The sequence below is a fragment of the Rhinolophus hipposideros genome (genome assembly GCF_964194185.1).
Source record: "Rhinolophus hipposideros genome assembly, chromosome: 5".
Lineage (NCBI taxonomy): Eukaryota > Metazoa > Chordata > Mammalia > Chiroptera > Rhinolophidae > Rhinolophus > Rhinolophus hipposideros.
In genome coordinates this window covers 60,793,875-60,811,865 of record NC_138051.1, presented here as the reverse complement: position 1 = coordinate 60,811,865, position 17,991 = coordinate 60,793,875, and the positions used below count along the sequence as shown (strand labels likewise).

Here is a 17,991-nt window from a genome sequence, read left to right as displayed (position 1 = left end):
GGCCAAAACCCATCAATTTACAAGAGGTATGAGAGCAAAATCAAACACTACTTTATGCGCAGGAACAAAAGATGAAGCAAACTGCCTAAGAAGTCATATAATGTCAGAAACTCAATCTCAACAAAATAATTTGCGCCAAGGAACTTGAGACTTCCTCAGGGCCTCCCCATCTACTATTAGTCCCTCTTGCCAACACCGGCATCCTCGCTACCAGAGCCCTGACAAAGCATGGTTGTTTGTGGGACTGGGCGTTCACATTCATGAAGCAAAACCTTTTCATTTTTGGACAGCTCTTATCAGAAAGTCCTGATTTCCCCCTGGAAAAAAATTACTTAATCCTTCCCTATAATTACACTTCAAAGCATTTGATATCTGCTATCATGCCTTCCCTCATCTTTCTTTTCCAGTGCAAACGTTACGAGTAAATGCAACTACTTCTATGGCATTGAATTTAACAGAGAATCCTTTTCACTTAAAACTGTGGATCGGCTTAGGCTAAGCTAAGTATCTGTGGTATACTTACATGATATGCTTCAAGTTACTCAAGGTTCTTGCCATCAGAACTGAACACCAAGCATATTTCTCAAATAGCTTAGCCGGTGATCACATGTATTGTATTTCTTTTTTTGTTTTTTTTTACATTATAAAATGTATAGGTTAATTTGTTTATTTCTTATAAATCTGTATTTATGTGTATATAAAATGTACAATGAATGTGAATATGACTTTATGGAAAGTTTTAGACTACATTTAGGATCTCTTTATCCAAAAATCAAAATTCTGTTCAAATGAAATTTAACTTAACCAATATCTAGGTGCTTAATTTCTTGCTTTATTGCACTGATAAGATTGGGAAAAAAGATCAACATGAGAAACATAGTTACCTTAAATTTATACATTTGTGCAGCAGTTTATTTTTGTAAAGCAGTTTAGAGTGGGAATTTAACTGGCAATGTATAATATAGCTTATAGCTTTAAAAAGGCCTTTTAAAGAGATTAAACTTAAAATTAAATGTTTAGAATTTGCTTTCAGACTTTCTAATAGCAGTCTTTAAAATCACAAGTTATATATCGTTTATAGGCATTTATAGCTGCTTGTTTATTAAAAGCACTGGTTAAACTTCCTTTTGATTGCCTAAGAACAGTTATTTAAATTGTCTTAAAAGATGGGATCTTCGTTGCAAGGAAAGAGAAGCAAGTTTGCCTTTGTGATAATACATTGCGCTAAGATAAGAATAGGGAAATGTGGATAGTAAAACCTACATTGTTCTATTTGGCTTTGCTTTTTAGAAGCCTGGGCTCTTAAACTCAAATTCGTGAAGGGAGAGAAGTAGAAAGAGAGGGGTAGAACCACCACAGTATTTTTATTTATTTTTCTAAAACTCTTAATCAACCCAGATTTTAAAAACTTTTAAATGCAAATCCTTCCCAGATGCTTCAAATGCATTGCTTATATATTTAATCTTAAGCATATTTTACATAAATAGATCACCAAGTCATACACTTCCAAGGTATAGGAGGAGCTGTTACAGGTCTAGTATTTCAATAAAGTACCAATCCCCAGGGCAGGTATTATTATGAGGAACTTTTGTTTAAAGAATGAGTAATACTTTATGGCGGATTTTAACATGTGGAAATGAATTTTTTATTTTTGTGATTTCTTTTTTTCCGAGTGAAGGAAAAGAGAAATGTGTTGCTGTTATCAGCATCTTAAAAGTATTTCCAATCAAGGCAAGGCTAAGTACTTTGAATATTATTAAGTCAGTACTGATTTTGAATTAATTATCATTGGAATGATATACAAGTTAGCCAAAAACCAAGTCAAAACCTAATAACCAAAGCATTCCATATTTAAAACATATACCTAATATCATATTGAAACCTATTTGAACATCGCAGCACTATACAGTTTTGGTTTTATGGCATATGGACAGCTGTTTAATAATAAATCCAAGTTAGCTTTTCGTTTCTCAGCTTTTTTGAAAGATAGTTAATTTATTCTAATGGGAAGACATTATCACCACGTCATGTAAGGGAACGTGGTTTTGTGAAGGAAAGCCTGAGTTCATGTAAAGCCATCTCAAAAATAAATAAATAAATAAATAAATAAGCCATCTCTAGGATTCTTCTCAGATAAAGATTAATATGTATATGTTTATATCGACTTTGTATATTTCAAAAGGATATCTTTTTTAAAAATCAGTATGTCACAAAGGAGAACTATAAAACTGAATTAGTGAAATGGTGTAAACTAAAGAGTAAGCAACCATGTATAATAGACCTGTATACCTTTATGTTAAAATAATACTTAATTCTGAGAAATCATTACATGAGATGTGTTTTACTCGTTATGGCAAAGTAAATGATCCTGAACCATCCTTACAGTCAGATGCGTGTTTACCAATCATTTTTCTTTTCATTTTTCTTTTCATTTTAGCTATTCTATCCTAGAAAGATTTTAATGTGAGCTTAAAATGTAAATAAATAAATTTGCAAACATCGCTCTTGTTTTCTATATACCATGAACAATTTCAGTATTTTCATTGGTAGTAAGAGTGAAAGCATCAAAATATTGCACTAAAAATTCTGCAAATGTATAATCTTAGCCCCCACTCCAGACCTAATGAATCAGATTGTGCATTTTAAAAAGATGGTCAGTATATGATGGAGAGCCTTGGTACTCCATTTCTGTCACACTTTGATAACTTTCACACCAGCCAGTTTGGGGTTCCTGTCCTTATTGTGGTTCATAATTTATTTCTAGAATCCTGACCTAACCCTAAGCCAGACCCTGCTTGGGATTTTGAGTGCTTCAGAGGTGGCTTTATTTCCCTTTGCTGTCTTTATGGATGACTCAGACTTTTTTAGTTATGTTGCTTATGAATAATGAGTTATGTGCAGTTATCGGCACAAAAAGTTAACCTGAAAGCACATTTAAGTTAATATGCTGAATACTGAAATATGAAGTAGAAGTGTTGGCCAAACTAGACCCATCTTCTTGATCTTTGTTTTATTTATTTTCAAAGTTTTTATACCAACTTCACACTAGCTTTATGAGGCAAGAACTATTATTATCCCCATTTTACAGATGAGAAAACTGCAACATAGCAAAGTTGTGACTTACTCAAGGCCATTCAGCTTGCTAAGGATGGGACTCAGGACTCAAGCCCCAGGTTTATTTGTATTAATATGTTGTATAACTCTCGTATCAATTTCTGCTGGCAAACAACATTTAATCAGTGTAGACTGAATAACTGCTATGTGCACTGCACTCTAAAGAAAAATATAAAACATTCGTGGTTTTCTATTCATGATCTGATTGGTGTAGAATAGTAAGATTTATGCATAAAACTTTAGAAAACAATACATTCAGACATAAAATTATCAGGTTTTGTTGATGGACTCTGTTATGGGCACTAAGAAGATTAGTGTCCTCAGGTATTTTAATGTAGAAAATGAGGAAGTTTTTTAATCTAGCATTAAAGATAATTCTGTATTTCATTGAGATTAATGTAACCTGTTTGTTTTTTAGTCTCTTTTATTCATTTTGCATTGAAAAGTCATATTTTCTCTTTACTATATACCTGATATACATTTTCCCATATCACTGTTTAATTTTGTCCAGAAGACCGGAATTTTCACCTAAATTATGCAAAATGTCTATCATCTGTTGATAGAAAACTTCAATTTAGACAAAATGGCATAAATCACAAGAGTGCTTTTTTATTCCTTGTTTGGTTTTGTCTCATTTGTAATTCAGAAAAAAATGGCTAATTTTGACAAAAGGATATCTTTTTTAAAAATCAGTATGTCACAAAGAAGGAGAACTATAAAACTGAATTAGTGAAATGGTGTAAAGAGTAAGCAACCATGTATAATAGACCTGTATACCTTTATGTTAAAATAATACTTAATTCTGAGAAATCATTACATGAGATGTGTTTTACTCGTTATGGCAAAGTAAATGATCCTGAACCATCCTTACAGTCAGATGCGTGTTTACCAATCATTTTTCTTTCTTGTTTGGAGATTTATCTATCTTCAAGATCTCAAGCAATCAATATGCACCAGCCTCGTGCCAGGCATTAAGATGCCATCCAGTATTAAAAGGCTATAGTGGAGCAGGCCAACATAGCAGCACAGGAAGACCCTGAACTCATCTCCTCCCACGGACACCAAATGTACAGCTATATAAGAAACAATTCCTTCTTAAAATGACCTGAAAACGAGCTGAACAGCTCCTTCACAGTCAACAGTAAAAGGGCCACATCAAGATGGGTAGAAGCAGAGACATGCTCTCACCAAAAACTCCACCCCTGGTGCAGCAACTAACAATCTGGAGCTTCTTCCTGAGGAGGAATTTGTACCCCACATCAGGCACCCCATCACTTGGGCCTGCAATGGAGAGGTGAACCCTCAAAATGTTTGAAAACCAATGGGGCTCTCATCTAGGAGTCTCAAAGGGCTATAAAGAACTGAGATACTTCTTTTAAAGGGCTCAGGTGTAGACTCACTTGCCCTGAAATCCAGTCCAAAAACAGAAGTTTGAAAGTGCCTAGACTATATGTGAAGGAAATTCATTTACTAATTTTAAAGTATCTGCCTTGGGGGAGGCCTGTTGACTCAGTTGGTTAGAGCGCAGTGCTCATAACAACAAGGTTGTTGTTGTTATGCATGAGCCAGTGAGCTACACCCTCTACAACTAGATTGAAACAACTTGGAGCTGACAGGTCCTGGTAAAACCCACTTAATAAAAATAAATAAAAAAACTGAAAATAAAAAAATAAAGCATCTGCCGGAGGGGTCTGTTAAAATTCTCTCTGGGGACAGGTGTGCTGCTGTACACCATTTTTGTGCTCTCCCCTACCTTGATAGCACCCACAGGTGTGCCTCTGCCCAGCACTCCCCCGCTGCCCTGCAAAAGCCGGTAACTGCACTCCGGCCCTGCACTATCCCATGGCACCATGAAAACCAGGAGGAACATGAGTCCACAGAGGGGATGCTCCTTGGTCTTCTGGGTGTGGTGGCCAGGGTGGCTTCTGTTCCTGGTTCCCACAGAACTGTAACAATTGGAGAGACAGTTCTTGGCAGGTTGCCACCACCAGGGCTCTACACAGACAGCCGACTAAAACATACCCCCGTCTTTCTGTGAAAAAGGCCTATTTACTTGCTCTGGAGCTTCAGCCTGAGGGGCAGACATCTGATTTGCCACACATCGAGAGGCTACGGAGGTGCTCTCAGGGAATGTAAGCTGGGGGACACCAGCATTGTGCTTTGCCTCAGCCTCACTACACTCACCAGTACCTCCCAGAAAGGAGCTTAAATACTCATCTGAAGCCCTAATTTTTTAACTGACACTGAGGGGCACCTCCGGATCACCTGGTCTGGAGGCCAGCAGGGTTTATGATTGCAGCCCAGAGGACTGTATATATTCACATACTGGCTTCCAACCAGCCTGAAACTAGGTGCTAACTGAGATCCCGCCCTTTGAATCACTGGCCGGTGTTGGCACAACTTCAACAACTAGGACCTATCAAGAATAAATCAGGCTGTTTAGACAATCACAAAAGTTCAAGGGACAACCAAGAGCTATGGCAAGGTTGAAAGACAAGATTCATCTCCTACAGAAATCCACTCTTTCAAAACTGGGAGAGGTAGCTGTTTCACCTAATAAGTAGGAAAAAAAAAATACAGAGTCAAGAAAAATTAGGAAACAAAGGAATATGTTCCAAATGAAAGAAGATAAAACCTCAGGGGAAAAAATACCTTAATGAAAAGAAGTAAGTAACCTGATAAAGAATTCAAAGTAATGGTTATAAAGATGCTCACTGAACTTGGAAAAAGAATGGATAAACAGTGCAAACTTCAACAAAGAAATAGAGAATGTAAAAAAGTACTAAAGAAGTCACAGAGGTGGAGAATACAATAATTGAACTGAAAAAATACAAGAGAGGTGTTTAAAATCAGACTAGATGAAGCAGAAGAAAGGATCAGTAATCTATAAGAGGGCACTCAAACAGCAGCAAAGAGAATAAAGAATTTAACACAGTGAATATAGCCTAAGAGACCTATGGGGGGGAAAATAAAAAAGAGACCTATGGGACAACATCAAGTGGGATAACTGCAATGTCAATGTCCCAGAAAAGAGAAAGCAGAAAAATTATTTGAGGAAACAATGGCTGAAAATTTCCCTAAACTGAGGAAGACAGACATGCAGATCCAGGAAGCCCAGAGAGTTCCAAACGAGATGAACCCAAAAAGAGCCACCCTAAGACACATTATAATTAATATTTCAAAAGTTAGAGATAAAAAGAGAATCTTAAAAGCAGCAAGAGGGGAAAAAAACAGGTACAAGGGAAACACTGTAGGATGATCAGATTTTTCAGCAGAAACTTTGCATATCAGAAGGGAGTGGCACAATATGTTCAAAGTGTTGAAAGGAAAAATTTTCCAACTAACAATATTCTACCCAGCAAGGTTATCATTCAGAAATGAAGGATACATAGTTTTCCAGAAAAGCTAAAGGAATACATCAACTGCTAAACTGACCTTACAAGAGATGTTAAAGGGACTTCTTTAAACTGAAAAAAAAAAAAAAGGCCACTCATTAGGAACAAGGAAACATATAAGAGAATAAAATAAATCTCACTGGTAGAGGTAAATATATAGTAAAGGTATTGGATTAATCACTTATAAATCTAGTATGGTTAAAATATAAAAGTAGTAAAAATAACAACAATAATCAGTTAAGGGATACTGATACAAAATAAACAGATGCATAATGTGACTTCAAAATCATAAAATGTGGGGAGGGGCAGTAAAAATGTAGAGTTTCATGCATTCAACTTAAGTTGCTGTAAACTTAAAATAGATTGTTATATAGATAGGCTGTTATATGTGAATCTCATGGTAACCACAAAGAAAAACCTATAGTAGATACACAAAATATAATAAGAAAGGAATGTAAGTATAACACATAAGAAAATAATCAAACTACAAAAGAGAGCAACAGAAGAAAAAAGGAAAATAGAGGAACTACGAAATAGTCAGAAAACAATTAACAAATAGCAATGAGTATATATCTATCAATAATTCCTTTAGATGTAAATGTATGCTCTAATCAAAAGACAAAGTGGCCAAGTGGATTTAAAAAAAAAACAAGACCCATCTACATGTTGCCTACAAGAGACTCACTTCAGATGTAAAGCAAATATTAACACATAAAGGGAGAAACTGACATCAATATAATAATGTCAGGGGATTTAATATCCCACTTACATCAATGGATACATCACCGAAACAGAAAATCAATAAGGAAACATCAGCCTTAAATGACACATTACACCAGATAGCCTTAATAGATATATAGAAAACATTTATCCAAACACAGAATATACATTCCTCTCAAGAGCACATTGAACATTTTCCTCCAGGATAGATCATATGTTAGGCCACAAAACAAGGCTCAATTAATTTAAGAAGACTAAAATATCAAGTATCTTTTTTTACTACAATGGTATGAAACTAGAAATCAATTACAAGAATAAAACTGGAAAAATCACAAATATGTGAAGATCAAACAATATGCTAATGAACAACCAATGAGTCAAAGAAGAAATCAAATGAGAAATTAAAAAAAAGAGAGAGACAAATGAAAATAGAAACACAACTTACCAAAATCTCTGAGATGCAGCAAAAGCAGTTTTAACAGGGAAGTTCGTAGCATTACAGGCCTGCCTTAAGAAATAAGAAACTCTAATAAATGATCTAACATTACACTTAAAGGAACTAAAAACGAACCAACAAAGCCTGAAGTTAGTAGAAAGAAAGAGGTAACAAAGATCAGAGTGGAAATAAATGAAAGAGACTAAAAAGACAGTAGAAAAGATCCATAAAACTAAGACCTGGCTCTTTGAAAAAGACAAACAAAATTGATAAACCTTTAGCTAGACTCACCAAGAAAAAAATAGAGGGCTCAAATAATAAAATCAAAAATGAAAGAGGAGACGTTACAACTGATACCACAGAAATACAAAGGATAAGAGACTCATATGAACAATTATATGCCAAGAAATTGGACAACCTAGCAGAAATGGATAAATTCCTAGAAACATACAATCTTCCAACACTGAATCATGAAAAACTAGAAAATCTGAATAGACCAATAACTAGTAAAGAGATTGAATAAGTAATCAACAAACTAAAGTCCATGACCAGATGAATTATACTAAACATTTAAAGAAGATTTAATACCTGTTTATCTCAAACTCTTCCAAAAATTTGAAGAGGGAATGCTTCCAAACTCATTTCATGAGGCCAGCATTACCTTGATACCAAAATCAGACAAAGACGCTACAAGAAAAGAAAATTACAACCCCAAATCCCTGATGAACATAGATGCAAAATCCTCAGCAAAATATTAGCAAACCAAATTCAACAATACTTTAAAAGGATCATACACCATGATCAAGTGGGATTTTTTCAAAAGTTGCAAGAATGATTCAACATCTGCAAATCAATTAATGTGATATACCACATTAACAAAATAAAGGACAAAAATTATATCTCAATAGACGCAGAAAAAGCATTTGACAAAATTCAATGTGCATTGTGATAAAAACTCTCAAAAAATTGTTTTCAGTTTTTGGTCATTATTAATAGAGCTTCTATGAACATTCACGTGCATGCCTTTGTATGAACATGTGCTTTCATTTCTCTTGGTTAAATACTCAGGAAAGCAATGACTGGGTAATGTGGCACATATGTTATTAACTTTTTAACTGCCCAACTGTTTTCCAAAGTAGTTGTACCATTTTACGGTCTCACCATCCTTACCCATACTTGTTTTGTTCAGTTGTTTCTTGTTAGCCATTCTAATAGGTATGTAGTGGTATCTCATTGTGGTTTTAATTAGTCTTTCCCCAATAACTAATGATGTTAATTTTTTTTCTTGTGCTTTTTGGCCATTCTTTTATTTAGTACTTGTTCAAATATTTGTCAAATATTATTGGGTTTATTGTTGAGTTTTGAGGGTTCATCATACTTAGTAAAAATCTTTTAAAAGAAAATGTATTGGGGCCGGCCCGGTGGCTCAGGTGGTTAGAGCTCCATTCTCCTAACTCCGAAGGCTGCTGGTTCGATTCCCACATGGGCCAGTGGGCTCTCAAAAAAAAAAAAAAAAAGTATTTATATGACTTTAACATTTTAAATGTATTGAGACTCATTTTATGGCCCAGAACATGGTCTGTTTTGGTAAATGTTCCATGAAAAGAATATGCATTCTGCTGCTATTGACTGGAAGGTGCTATAATACTTCAGATTTGTTGATAAAGTTCAAGTTTGTGGTAGACAAACTAATGGTCCCTCAAAGATGTCTATGTCTTGATCCTCAAAATTTGTGACTATATTACTTTCCATGGCAAAGGGACTCTGCAGACATAATTGAGTTAAGGATACTGAGATGGGGAAGAGTATGTTGGATTGTTTGAGTGGGTCCAATTTAATCACATGAGTCCTTAATAACTGACAATTTTCCCAGTGGTAATCAGAGGAAGATGTGACTATGGAAAAAAAGGGTCAGAGAAATTCAACATTGCTTGCTTTGAAGATGAAAGCAGACAGCCATGAGCCAAAACATTTGTTGAGAGGTTTTATCATACTGCATGTTGAATTTTGTCAAATGCTTTTTCTGAATCTATTGAAGTAGAGGACATAGTCTGCACCCTAGAAATGTTTACAGACTACTTATATGAAAAAGGACATGAACATTAAAAAGTAGAGATTAAACAGACATTCTCATGCACTGCTGCTGGGAAACTGAGTAATCTATTGGCAAACTCTTTGCATTAGTTTCCTGCTGTAAAAAATTGCTACAAATCTAGTGGCATAAAACAACACAAATTTATTACATTTCCAGAGGTTAGAAGTTCAAAATCAGTCTCACTGGGCTAAAGTCCAGTTGTTGGCAGGGCTGGTTACTTCCAGAGGATCTGAGGGGAGAATTTCCTTGACTTTTTCAGCTTCTGGAGGCTACTACCTGCATTCCTTAATTCATGGCTCCTTCCTCATATCACTCATACCTCTTGCTTCTATCATCACATCCCTTATTTCTAGTCTTATAAGGACCCGTGTGATTACATTGGGCTCACTTGGAAAATCCAAGAAAATTTCCCCATCTTGAGATTCTTAACTTAATCACATATGCAAAGTCCCTTTTATTGTGTTAACATATTCACAAGTTCTGGGAACTAGGATGTGGACATCTTCGGGGTGCCATTATCTAGCGTACCCGACTCTTTGACGCAGGGATTCTTCTTCTAAGCCTTTAATCCAGAGGAAATGTACATAGGGATATCCACCTGAGGGGTCACTGACTTGATCGTGGAAGAATGAACTTCATATCCATAACAAAAGCTACAGTACTTCTCCTTTATCTGGACTATTATATCCATGGATCTTCATATTACACTCAGTAACATCAGTAGTTCAAGCATTAGTTATTATTAATAATATTACCATTAGAATCCAACAAGGGGTTAGGGTTTATGTGGAAAGCAGTTTTTATATGTGTGTGTATATTTATATGAGAAATGATGTGTGTGTGTATGGGGTGAGAGAAATGGAGTCAGTAAAGAATGTAAGTTGAAATTCCTTTTTTTCTCCTGCATTCTCAGTCATTGTATCCTAAATTGGAAATAGCATCAAAGTTGTCACTGGAAAGATCAATGCTACTATAATTAAGAAAACTGTCTTGATTGCCAGATATGATCATTCAGTTCTATTAACTCATCATGTCTGAGATAATCGGGCCCTGACATACAAGTCTATACATACTCTAAATGTGGAGGAGACTGTTATGGAAATTCTGAACATCAATTTGTTTAGAGGCCTAATAGCACTGTGACTTTAACAGTGGAGCACATCAGTAAAATACAACATTTGTATGTTACTACTGAGTGATTTAGAATAGAAGTTCCAAATAGTACTTCTCAATAAAGTTCTGGGAATTCAGAGGCTTCTGAGTAATAATACATGACTCAGAAAGAAGAACTCTATTATTTTTATGCCTTTTATTTATATTATTCTTTCCTCTTCCTTTTCTACTGATTTCTGGGACATTCCCTTCATCTTTTTCAATGGCCCATCGTTTATTTTTACTACATTCCAAGTCTTCTGACTTGCTGCCTTCACATTACTTAACTTCCTTAATTCTATCACTTCCACCTCTACTTCAACTACTGGCTAATTTGGTCATACCTGGTAATTTACCATTTAAAACTCTTGAAATTCCTCTCTGACCACAACCTCCTGTTCATGCTCTTTCGATTTCCTCACTCCACTGAATCTGTTCTTTGTCTGCATTGTTATTTCAACTTCCGCAGTCCTGATCACCATGAGATAAACAGCATCACCAGCCAAAGACAAAGGATTGTGATATTTAGTGTCCTGTTCAGACCTGCCTTGACCAAAAGCATTTTGGTTAAGTTTTTAAAGATATTAAATTCTTTAAAGTGAAAAATGTTAAAGATGTATTGACATGGGAAAACACTAGGCAAAATCTGATTTCTTTAAAAAACTTAATTCCCACAATTGTTTAGGCTTTTCTATATTAAAATGTATTTAATGCTTACCACCAGTCCATTGCCAATTACTCCTCCAATCCTGAGTTTTAAATTTTGACTAATCTCTGGTTTGTTGAATTTCATCCTCAAGTATGTCTTTTCAGAAAGGGCCTGCAATGCTGTATTCCCCCAAGTTTTTTCAGGTTTCATCACCTCTCTTTTTTCCTTGAATCTTTAGCTTTTATCATCTTCTTAATTTGTTCCTAATTGTACAGATTTCTTAAATTCCATCTTTTCCTAGGTACTTCCTTGTAGAGTCCTCTTAAATCCAGTTCCAATCTGGATTGAGTTCCAGTTGTACAGCTGTGGTATTGAAACTTAAATTCATTGCTCTCCTGAGTTAGATTCACTATTTCTTTAATCTGTTTTCCTGCTTTTGTATTGTTTGTTCTTTGTGTATAAGAGAGTTTATTCTCTCATTTTGTTAGAATTTATCTTCTGATAACTTACTAGAGGAGGAAATATGGGAAGTATGCTTTCTGAGTTCCTTCATGTCCTTGCTTTTCATTAATATTTTGTTTTTGTTTTTTTTATTTTGTTTTTTTTTGTTTTTTTTTTTTGTTTTTTTTAAGTTTAATGTATTTTAATAGCAAACTTACAGGAACAGTCCAGAAGACAGACAACATTAAAAACATGTACTTGCATGTAGGACAACTCAGTTAGAAAAGTATAGCGAATGGATGGAATCTACTGTATGATAAAAATGCTACAAACACCATTTAGATGCCATCAATAAGAAATTTACTTGTTTTAAAAAAATCCAAATGCTGGCATTGTCCAAAAAAATTTAACAGGTTTATTTATAATTGTTATAAAGTTAAACTGCTGAAACTTGTTCACTGAAACTTTTGACTTGCATTAATGCTTTGTCCCCGCATTTATATTAAAAATTCACACACAAATGAAAATGGAAAAACTGCCAATACCTGATTTCTGTCCCCTATTTTTCCACTTGCAATCATATACTTAGGTACCTTTTGACCCCATGGAAAAAAAAATAACTAACATTCAGAACTACCAATAACAGGAAGAAGAGAATTTTTTTTGTTGTTGTTGTTAAAGAATGAAATGTTTCCCATCATAGTGGATTCTTAAGCACATTCTCCACGTATGCGGCGTGCTAGCTGGATGTCTTTTGGCATAATTGTTACACGTTTGGCATGGATAGCACACAGGTTGGTATCTTCAAAAAGGCCAACCAGATAGGCCTCACTTGCCTCCTGCAAAGCACCAATAGCTGCACTCTGAAAGCGCAGATCTGTTTTGAAGTCCTGAGCAATTTCTCGCACCAGACGCTGGAGGGGAAGTTTGCGAATCAGAAGTTCAGTGGACTTCTGATAACGTCTAATTTCACGGAGTGCCACGGTACCAGGCCTGTAACGATGAGGTTTCTTCACCCCTCCAGTAGAGGGCGCACTCTTGCGAGCGGCTTTTGTAGCCAGTTGCTTCCTGGGGGCTTTACCACCGGTAGTTCATTAATATTTTGGGTGGATATGGAATGCAACAATGAACCTGATTTTCCCTCATTTATTGGAAGGCATTCTTTCATTGTCTTATAGCAGGCCTTGATGATGAAAAATCTGATGCTAGACTCATTCTCATTCCTTTATAATTGGACTTTACTTTCACTTAAAGGGAAGCTTTTAGGAACTTCCCTTTATCCTTGCTGTTCTGAAATTTTACAATGTCCTATTAAGACATGGATCTTTTTTCATTTGAGGGGCACTTGAGACACTCTTTGAATTGAGAAATTTTTTACCTTCATTTTTGAAAAATATCTTGTATTACTTTTTGATGATGTCCTCTCCATTTTCTCTACCATCTCTTTCTGAAATTCATATTTTCAGGATATTGGGCCTCGTATAGAGACTATTTCTCTTATTTTCCTGTCTCTGTCTTTCTGTTCTGTTGTCTGAAAGATTTGCTCAACTTTACCGTCCTTTCTCCTGAATATTTTATTTGGCAACTTGTATCTTTAATTTCCAGGAACTCTTTACTGCTTTCTGATCGTATCTTTTTCATAGCATCCTTTTGTTGATTTATGGATGCAATGTCTACTCTCACATATCTCTGTTGATGGTAGTAAGTATTGTTGCTTAAAGTATTCATCTATCTTCTGAATTATTTCTTTGGGTTCTGTTTTTCTGTTTATCTTCTATATCTCATGTTGCATTTTTTCCTAAACTTTCTAGTGATCCTTGGTTGCAAATTTATATTTAAGAATAACACATTAAAAAAAAAAAAACAATACTTGGGAGTCTGTGTGAGGGATCAGGATTGCCTGGCAGACTTCCCTATGAGATGAGTTTGTTGTTCTGTGGCAGGACCTACAAATGTTAGAATGATAAGATCTTTGTTTTAGGACCAATTTCTCCAGAAATGAGCCCTTACATCCCTTTTCTGGGGGATAGGTGCCTAGATGCCTGAAATTCTGGGGGCAGGGATTGAATAGTGGAGTTTTGACTTTTAATTAATGCCTATTTTCAACTCCACATTTCTTTCCTACCTTCCTTAGTTAAACCAGATACTTGAGAGCCCCTAGCCTCTCCTAGGTCTTTATGTGCTTTCACGTAGTTTAGGCTGTGGCTTCCTCAGTCCTGCTTCATTTATTCTCTTTACCTCCTTTCCACCTCATCTCAATCCTGTCACTCTAGTTGAATTCATTGAGGTCATATCAACCGATGGCCCATATTTTGTTCTCATAATAATTATGAGCTCATTCCCCTTTTAGTCTTTCATTGTCAATGAAATGGGCTTCCAGGAGGAAGAAGAGGTATATTTACATGGCCAGTTTCCATATAAAACAGGACAGTTCTTTGCTTTCCCTTAATCCTTTGCATTCTGGTTCTAACCACAAGAATTCTACTTAAACTGCTCTCTTGAAAATATTTCAAACAAATGTATTTTTTCATTCCCTCCAACCCCATAAATCATGTTTACCTTGCATCCTAAGGCTGAAATCTTATTGTCCCAGAGAAAAAGGTCAGTAGAACCTTCAAGAAAGCAGTTCATAGGATAGGGAAGAGATGATAGAGAGTATATTTCCAGAAGACATGACCTGGAAGCAGCGCATTTTGGCAGGGAGAAGAAAGACTGCACAGAGCGAGTAGTAGGTCCCATGCTGCAGTGAGATGGTAGTGTTACAAGACTTGTGAAATCCCAACAGCTATTGAAGAAGGGGGAATATTTTGTCTCAATTTCCACTTGGGACTCTTCAAGATCATCTTTGCAGGGGCCCTTTGCATTGGCATGGAATAGCTACAGCAGAAGAGAAATAGTGGCCTGGCTTATTTAGGCGGATGGAGTAGAGATGGGGTTCCTGAGTATCCTTTGACTCCCGTGTGGTGTGGAAGGGATACAAGTGTTTCCACATTAAATATACATCAGTAAGCCCCTCCCCCCATAATGAGAGCCCTAAGTAAATTTTTACTGAGTTGTTTTTTTTTTAAATCTTACTATAAGCCAAGTAAAAATGGAAAATTGCAAAGAGTAGTTCAAAATAAAGTTGAGTGGCTGAAGGTAAGAAATTTTGGAAGATAAAATTTTCTAGGGCTAGAGAGGCAAAGACACAGAAAGGCCTAGAAGGACAGCCAACTAAAGTCAAAGGCTAGCATTGCCAAGAATAAAAGACTCATTTTGGCTAGTTATCAAGGCTTCAGAGGACCTCTAAATCCAGGCAATTAACAGCACATAGGAAGAAGAGCTAAAGCTTAGGGAAACCAAATTTCCCAGCTTAACTACTTTTGAACAGACTTATGATACTAATTCTTTACATTATTTGGGTGGGGCGGGGGAGGAGAGAGGGGAGATGATTCATAGTGAAGATTGGTAACCAAACTTAGTTGCTAATATTATATTAAGCATTTATATTTTCAGAGCTGTGTATACATCACGCATCCTTATCCTTCAAAGGAAACAACTAAAGCGTCTGCCTAAAAGGACACTCAGGAATGTATCCTCCCAGATTTTAAGAGCAAAATTTTGGAGGCTTGAAGAGCCCTAGATTCTAGCATAAGTATTATTTCTTCCTGAGATAAAGTTTATTTTGCTACATGACCAAGAAGAGTGTGTTGGAGAGTAGAAGTTCCTCTCCTTTTTATTTATTTAGAAGAAGCTCCATACATAGGGTATATTTACATTTGGTTCTTTCTTGGACAATCCTTTATTTGGTAATTCTTTTAAATTTTACACGATTCTAGCAAGAAAAAGTAAAAACAGTGCAAGAACCTTAGCTCTCTTTGAAAGTAGTAATCAGGCATGAAATTTTATTTTATACTAATGATGACTATATAATACTAATATGTTAACACTTGCTTTAACGGTTTTTTAAATGAAAACATAGCAATAAAGATAAATATTTTTAAAGAAGGGAAATAACCTATATGCTTGTTATCCTACTAGGGTAACTTTTTTATTTTTGTGTATTTCTTTTTACCTATATGGTACAACACTGTAGGCTGAAAGGCACTTTGGAATTCAACTAGTCCAATTTCCTCATTTTCAGATGAGAAAATTAAGGCCCAGAGAGCTATGAGGTTAGCTCAGATTAACACCTTATTGCCTCCTTTAAAATAAATTATGCTAAATTAAAAAAAAAATAGTTGTTGATAAGACATGAGTAACTCCCTGTTACTTTTCTCCACTGAGAATGCAACTGCAAGGGAAAAAATATATATCTCTATTCTGCAATATATATATATATATATATATATATATATATATATATATATATATATACACACACACACACACACACACACACACACACACACACACACACATATATAGTATTAGCCTACCAAGAGCAATGTCTGGAGAACTATAGCTGCAAAATCTGGAGTTTTAATAAAAACTCCCAGAAATCCGGGAATGTCTAGAAAACAGATGTGAATTCAAAGCGTCTATAGGTAAGGATTTGGATTCCAAGTTCATGTATTGCTATGCTATGCATTGCTACTGCTGATGCAGATTGTTGATTCTGGAATGCACACTGTTTGATAAAAAGGCAAATTATAGCTCTTAAAAAGAGCACCTAATTGAGGCTTTCTCTCTGCTGTAATTCAAATTAAAATAGCATTGAAAAAAGGAGTACTTTGTGGGGAACATGGATGGCTTTCAAAACAACTGTGTTAGAAACACTCTGGACTCGCATTAGTAGAATTCTTAAAGTGCCAAAGCAGAAAGAGGCCCAAAATGCAAATAGAAAACTCCAGTTCTGCGACTAGCCTGCCACTAACCAGAAATATAAGTGAAATATTTAATTTTTCTAGTTTTGTTTCCACATCAATGAGGTTAGCCTACCTGGTTTCAGAATTCTTTTCCAATTATAAAATTCTATGTTTCTTTCCCCCATGAATGTGAAAGGTATCCTGTATTTCAGTTTGTGGGAAAATCCCAGGTGTGAAGAGCTGGCTTTATTAACAAGGTTAGGACCTAATATCCTTTTGTTCTCTTATCCTTCTGAGGTTAGCCCTGGGCAGAAACCTGGCACGTAGCTGCATCCTCTTCCCTCCTAATCTCCTGCCTTCATACTCTAACTGTAATGAGACCCTATTTCTCTTCATCTATTTCATTACTCTTTCTTCTCCAGGCACACCAGCACCAGTTTACCAGTACTGGTCCTTGTATCTGAACCACAGAAACAAGTAACTGCTTTTCTACTGTTCCTTTCAGAGTACAATTTATTGTATTCTGTGGAGCTCCATTCTGTCCTACCAAGATTGGCGGGAGTGAGAATGATCCTTGAGTTCTCTCATGCTCTGTATTCAATCCGTCAGCAAATCCTGTTGGGTGTTTTTGTCTGTCCAAAACCTGACCACTTCTCATTATTCCCACTGCAGCTACCCTGGTTCAGGCCAGCAATCGCTTCTGACTGATCTTCCTTTCACCCTTGTTCCCATTGAGTTTATTCTCAACACAGTATCCAAAGCGATCCTTTTAAAACGTTAAGTTAGATGGTACTCAAAGTGCAACTCCTTACAACGCATGACCCCCTTGAGGTTCCCTAGCCGTTGTTACCCATCTGACTTGATTTCCCACTACACTCTTCCTCCGCTCCAGCTACATAGACCTTCTTGACCCACTATCTGCTAGGAACATGGTGACGTGCAGTGACTTTGCGCTTGCCTGGAATACCCTTCCTCCAGAGAGTTGCTTTGCCCATTTCCTCAGTTGGTCATTTAACGCCAGTGTCTCCTTCTCTGGTCATTCTATTACACTAAAGTCGCAAGCCCTCTTTTTATTTTCATCTCAGCACTTATCACTATGTAAAGAAGTATGTTTTCCTTTTTTTCCTTTTTTGTAGTCTCTCTTCCCCCCAAGAGGAAGTATTTGTGTCTGTTTTGATTGTTACATCCCAATCAGTGGTACA

General features: G+C 35.9%; 1 protein-coding gene across 1 annotated transcript; it reads right to left on the bottom strand.

The window, feature by feature from the left end:
- Window positions 1-12,447: 12,447 nt before the first annotated feature.
- LOC308497887 (histone H3.3A-like) lies at window positions 12,448-13,093 on the bottom strand (the record flags this gene model as incomplete). Its single annotated transcript, XM_081048971.1, has 1 exon — window positions 12,448-13,093. A coding segment is annotated over one exon (381 nt), but the record flags the coding sequence as incomplete, so codon positions are not given.
- Window positions 13,094-17,991: the final 4,898 nt, after the last annotated feature.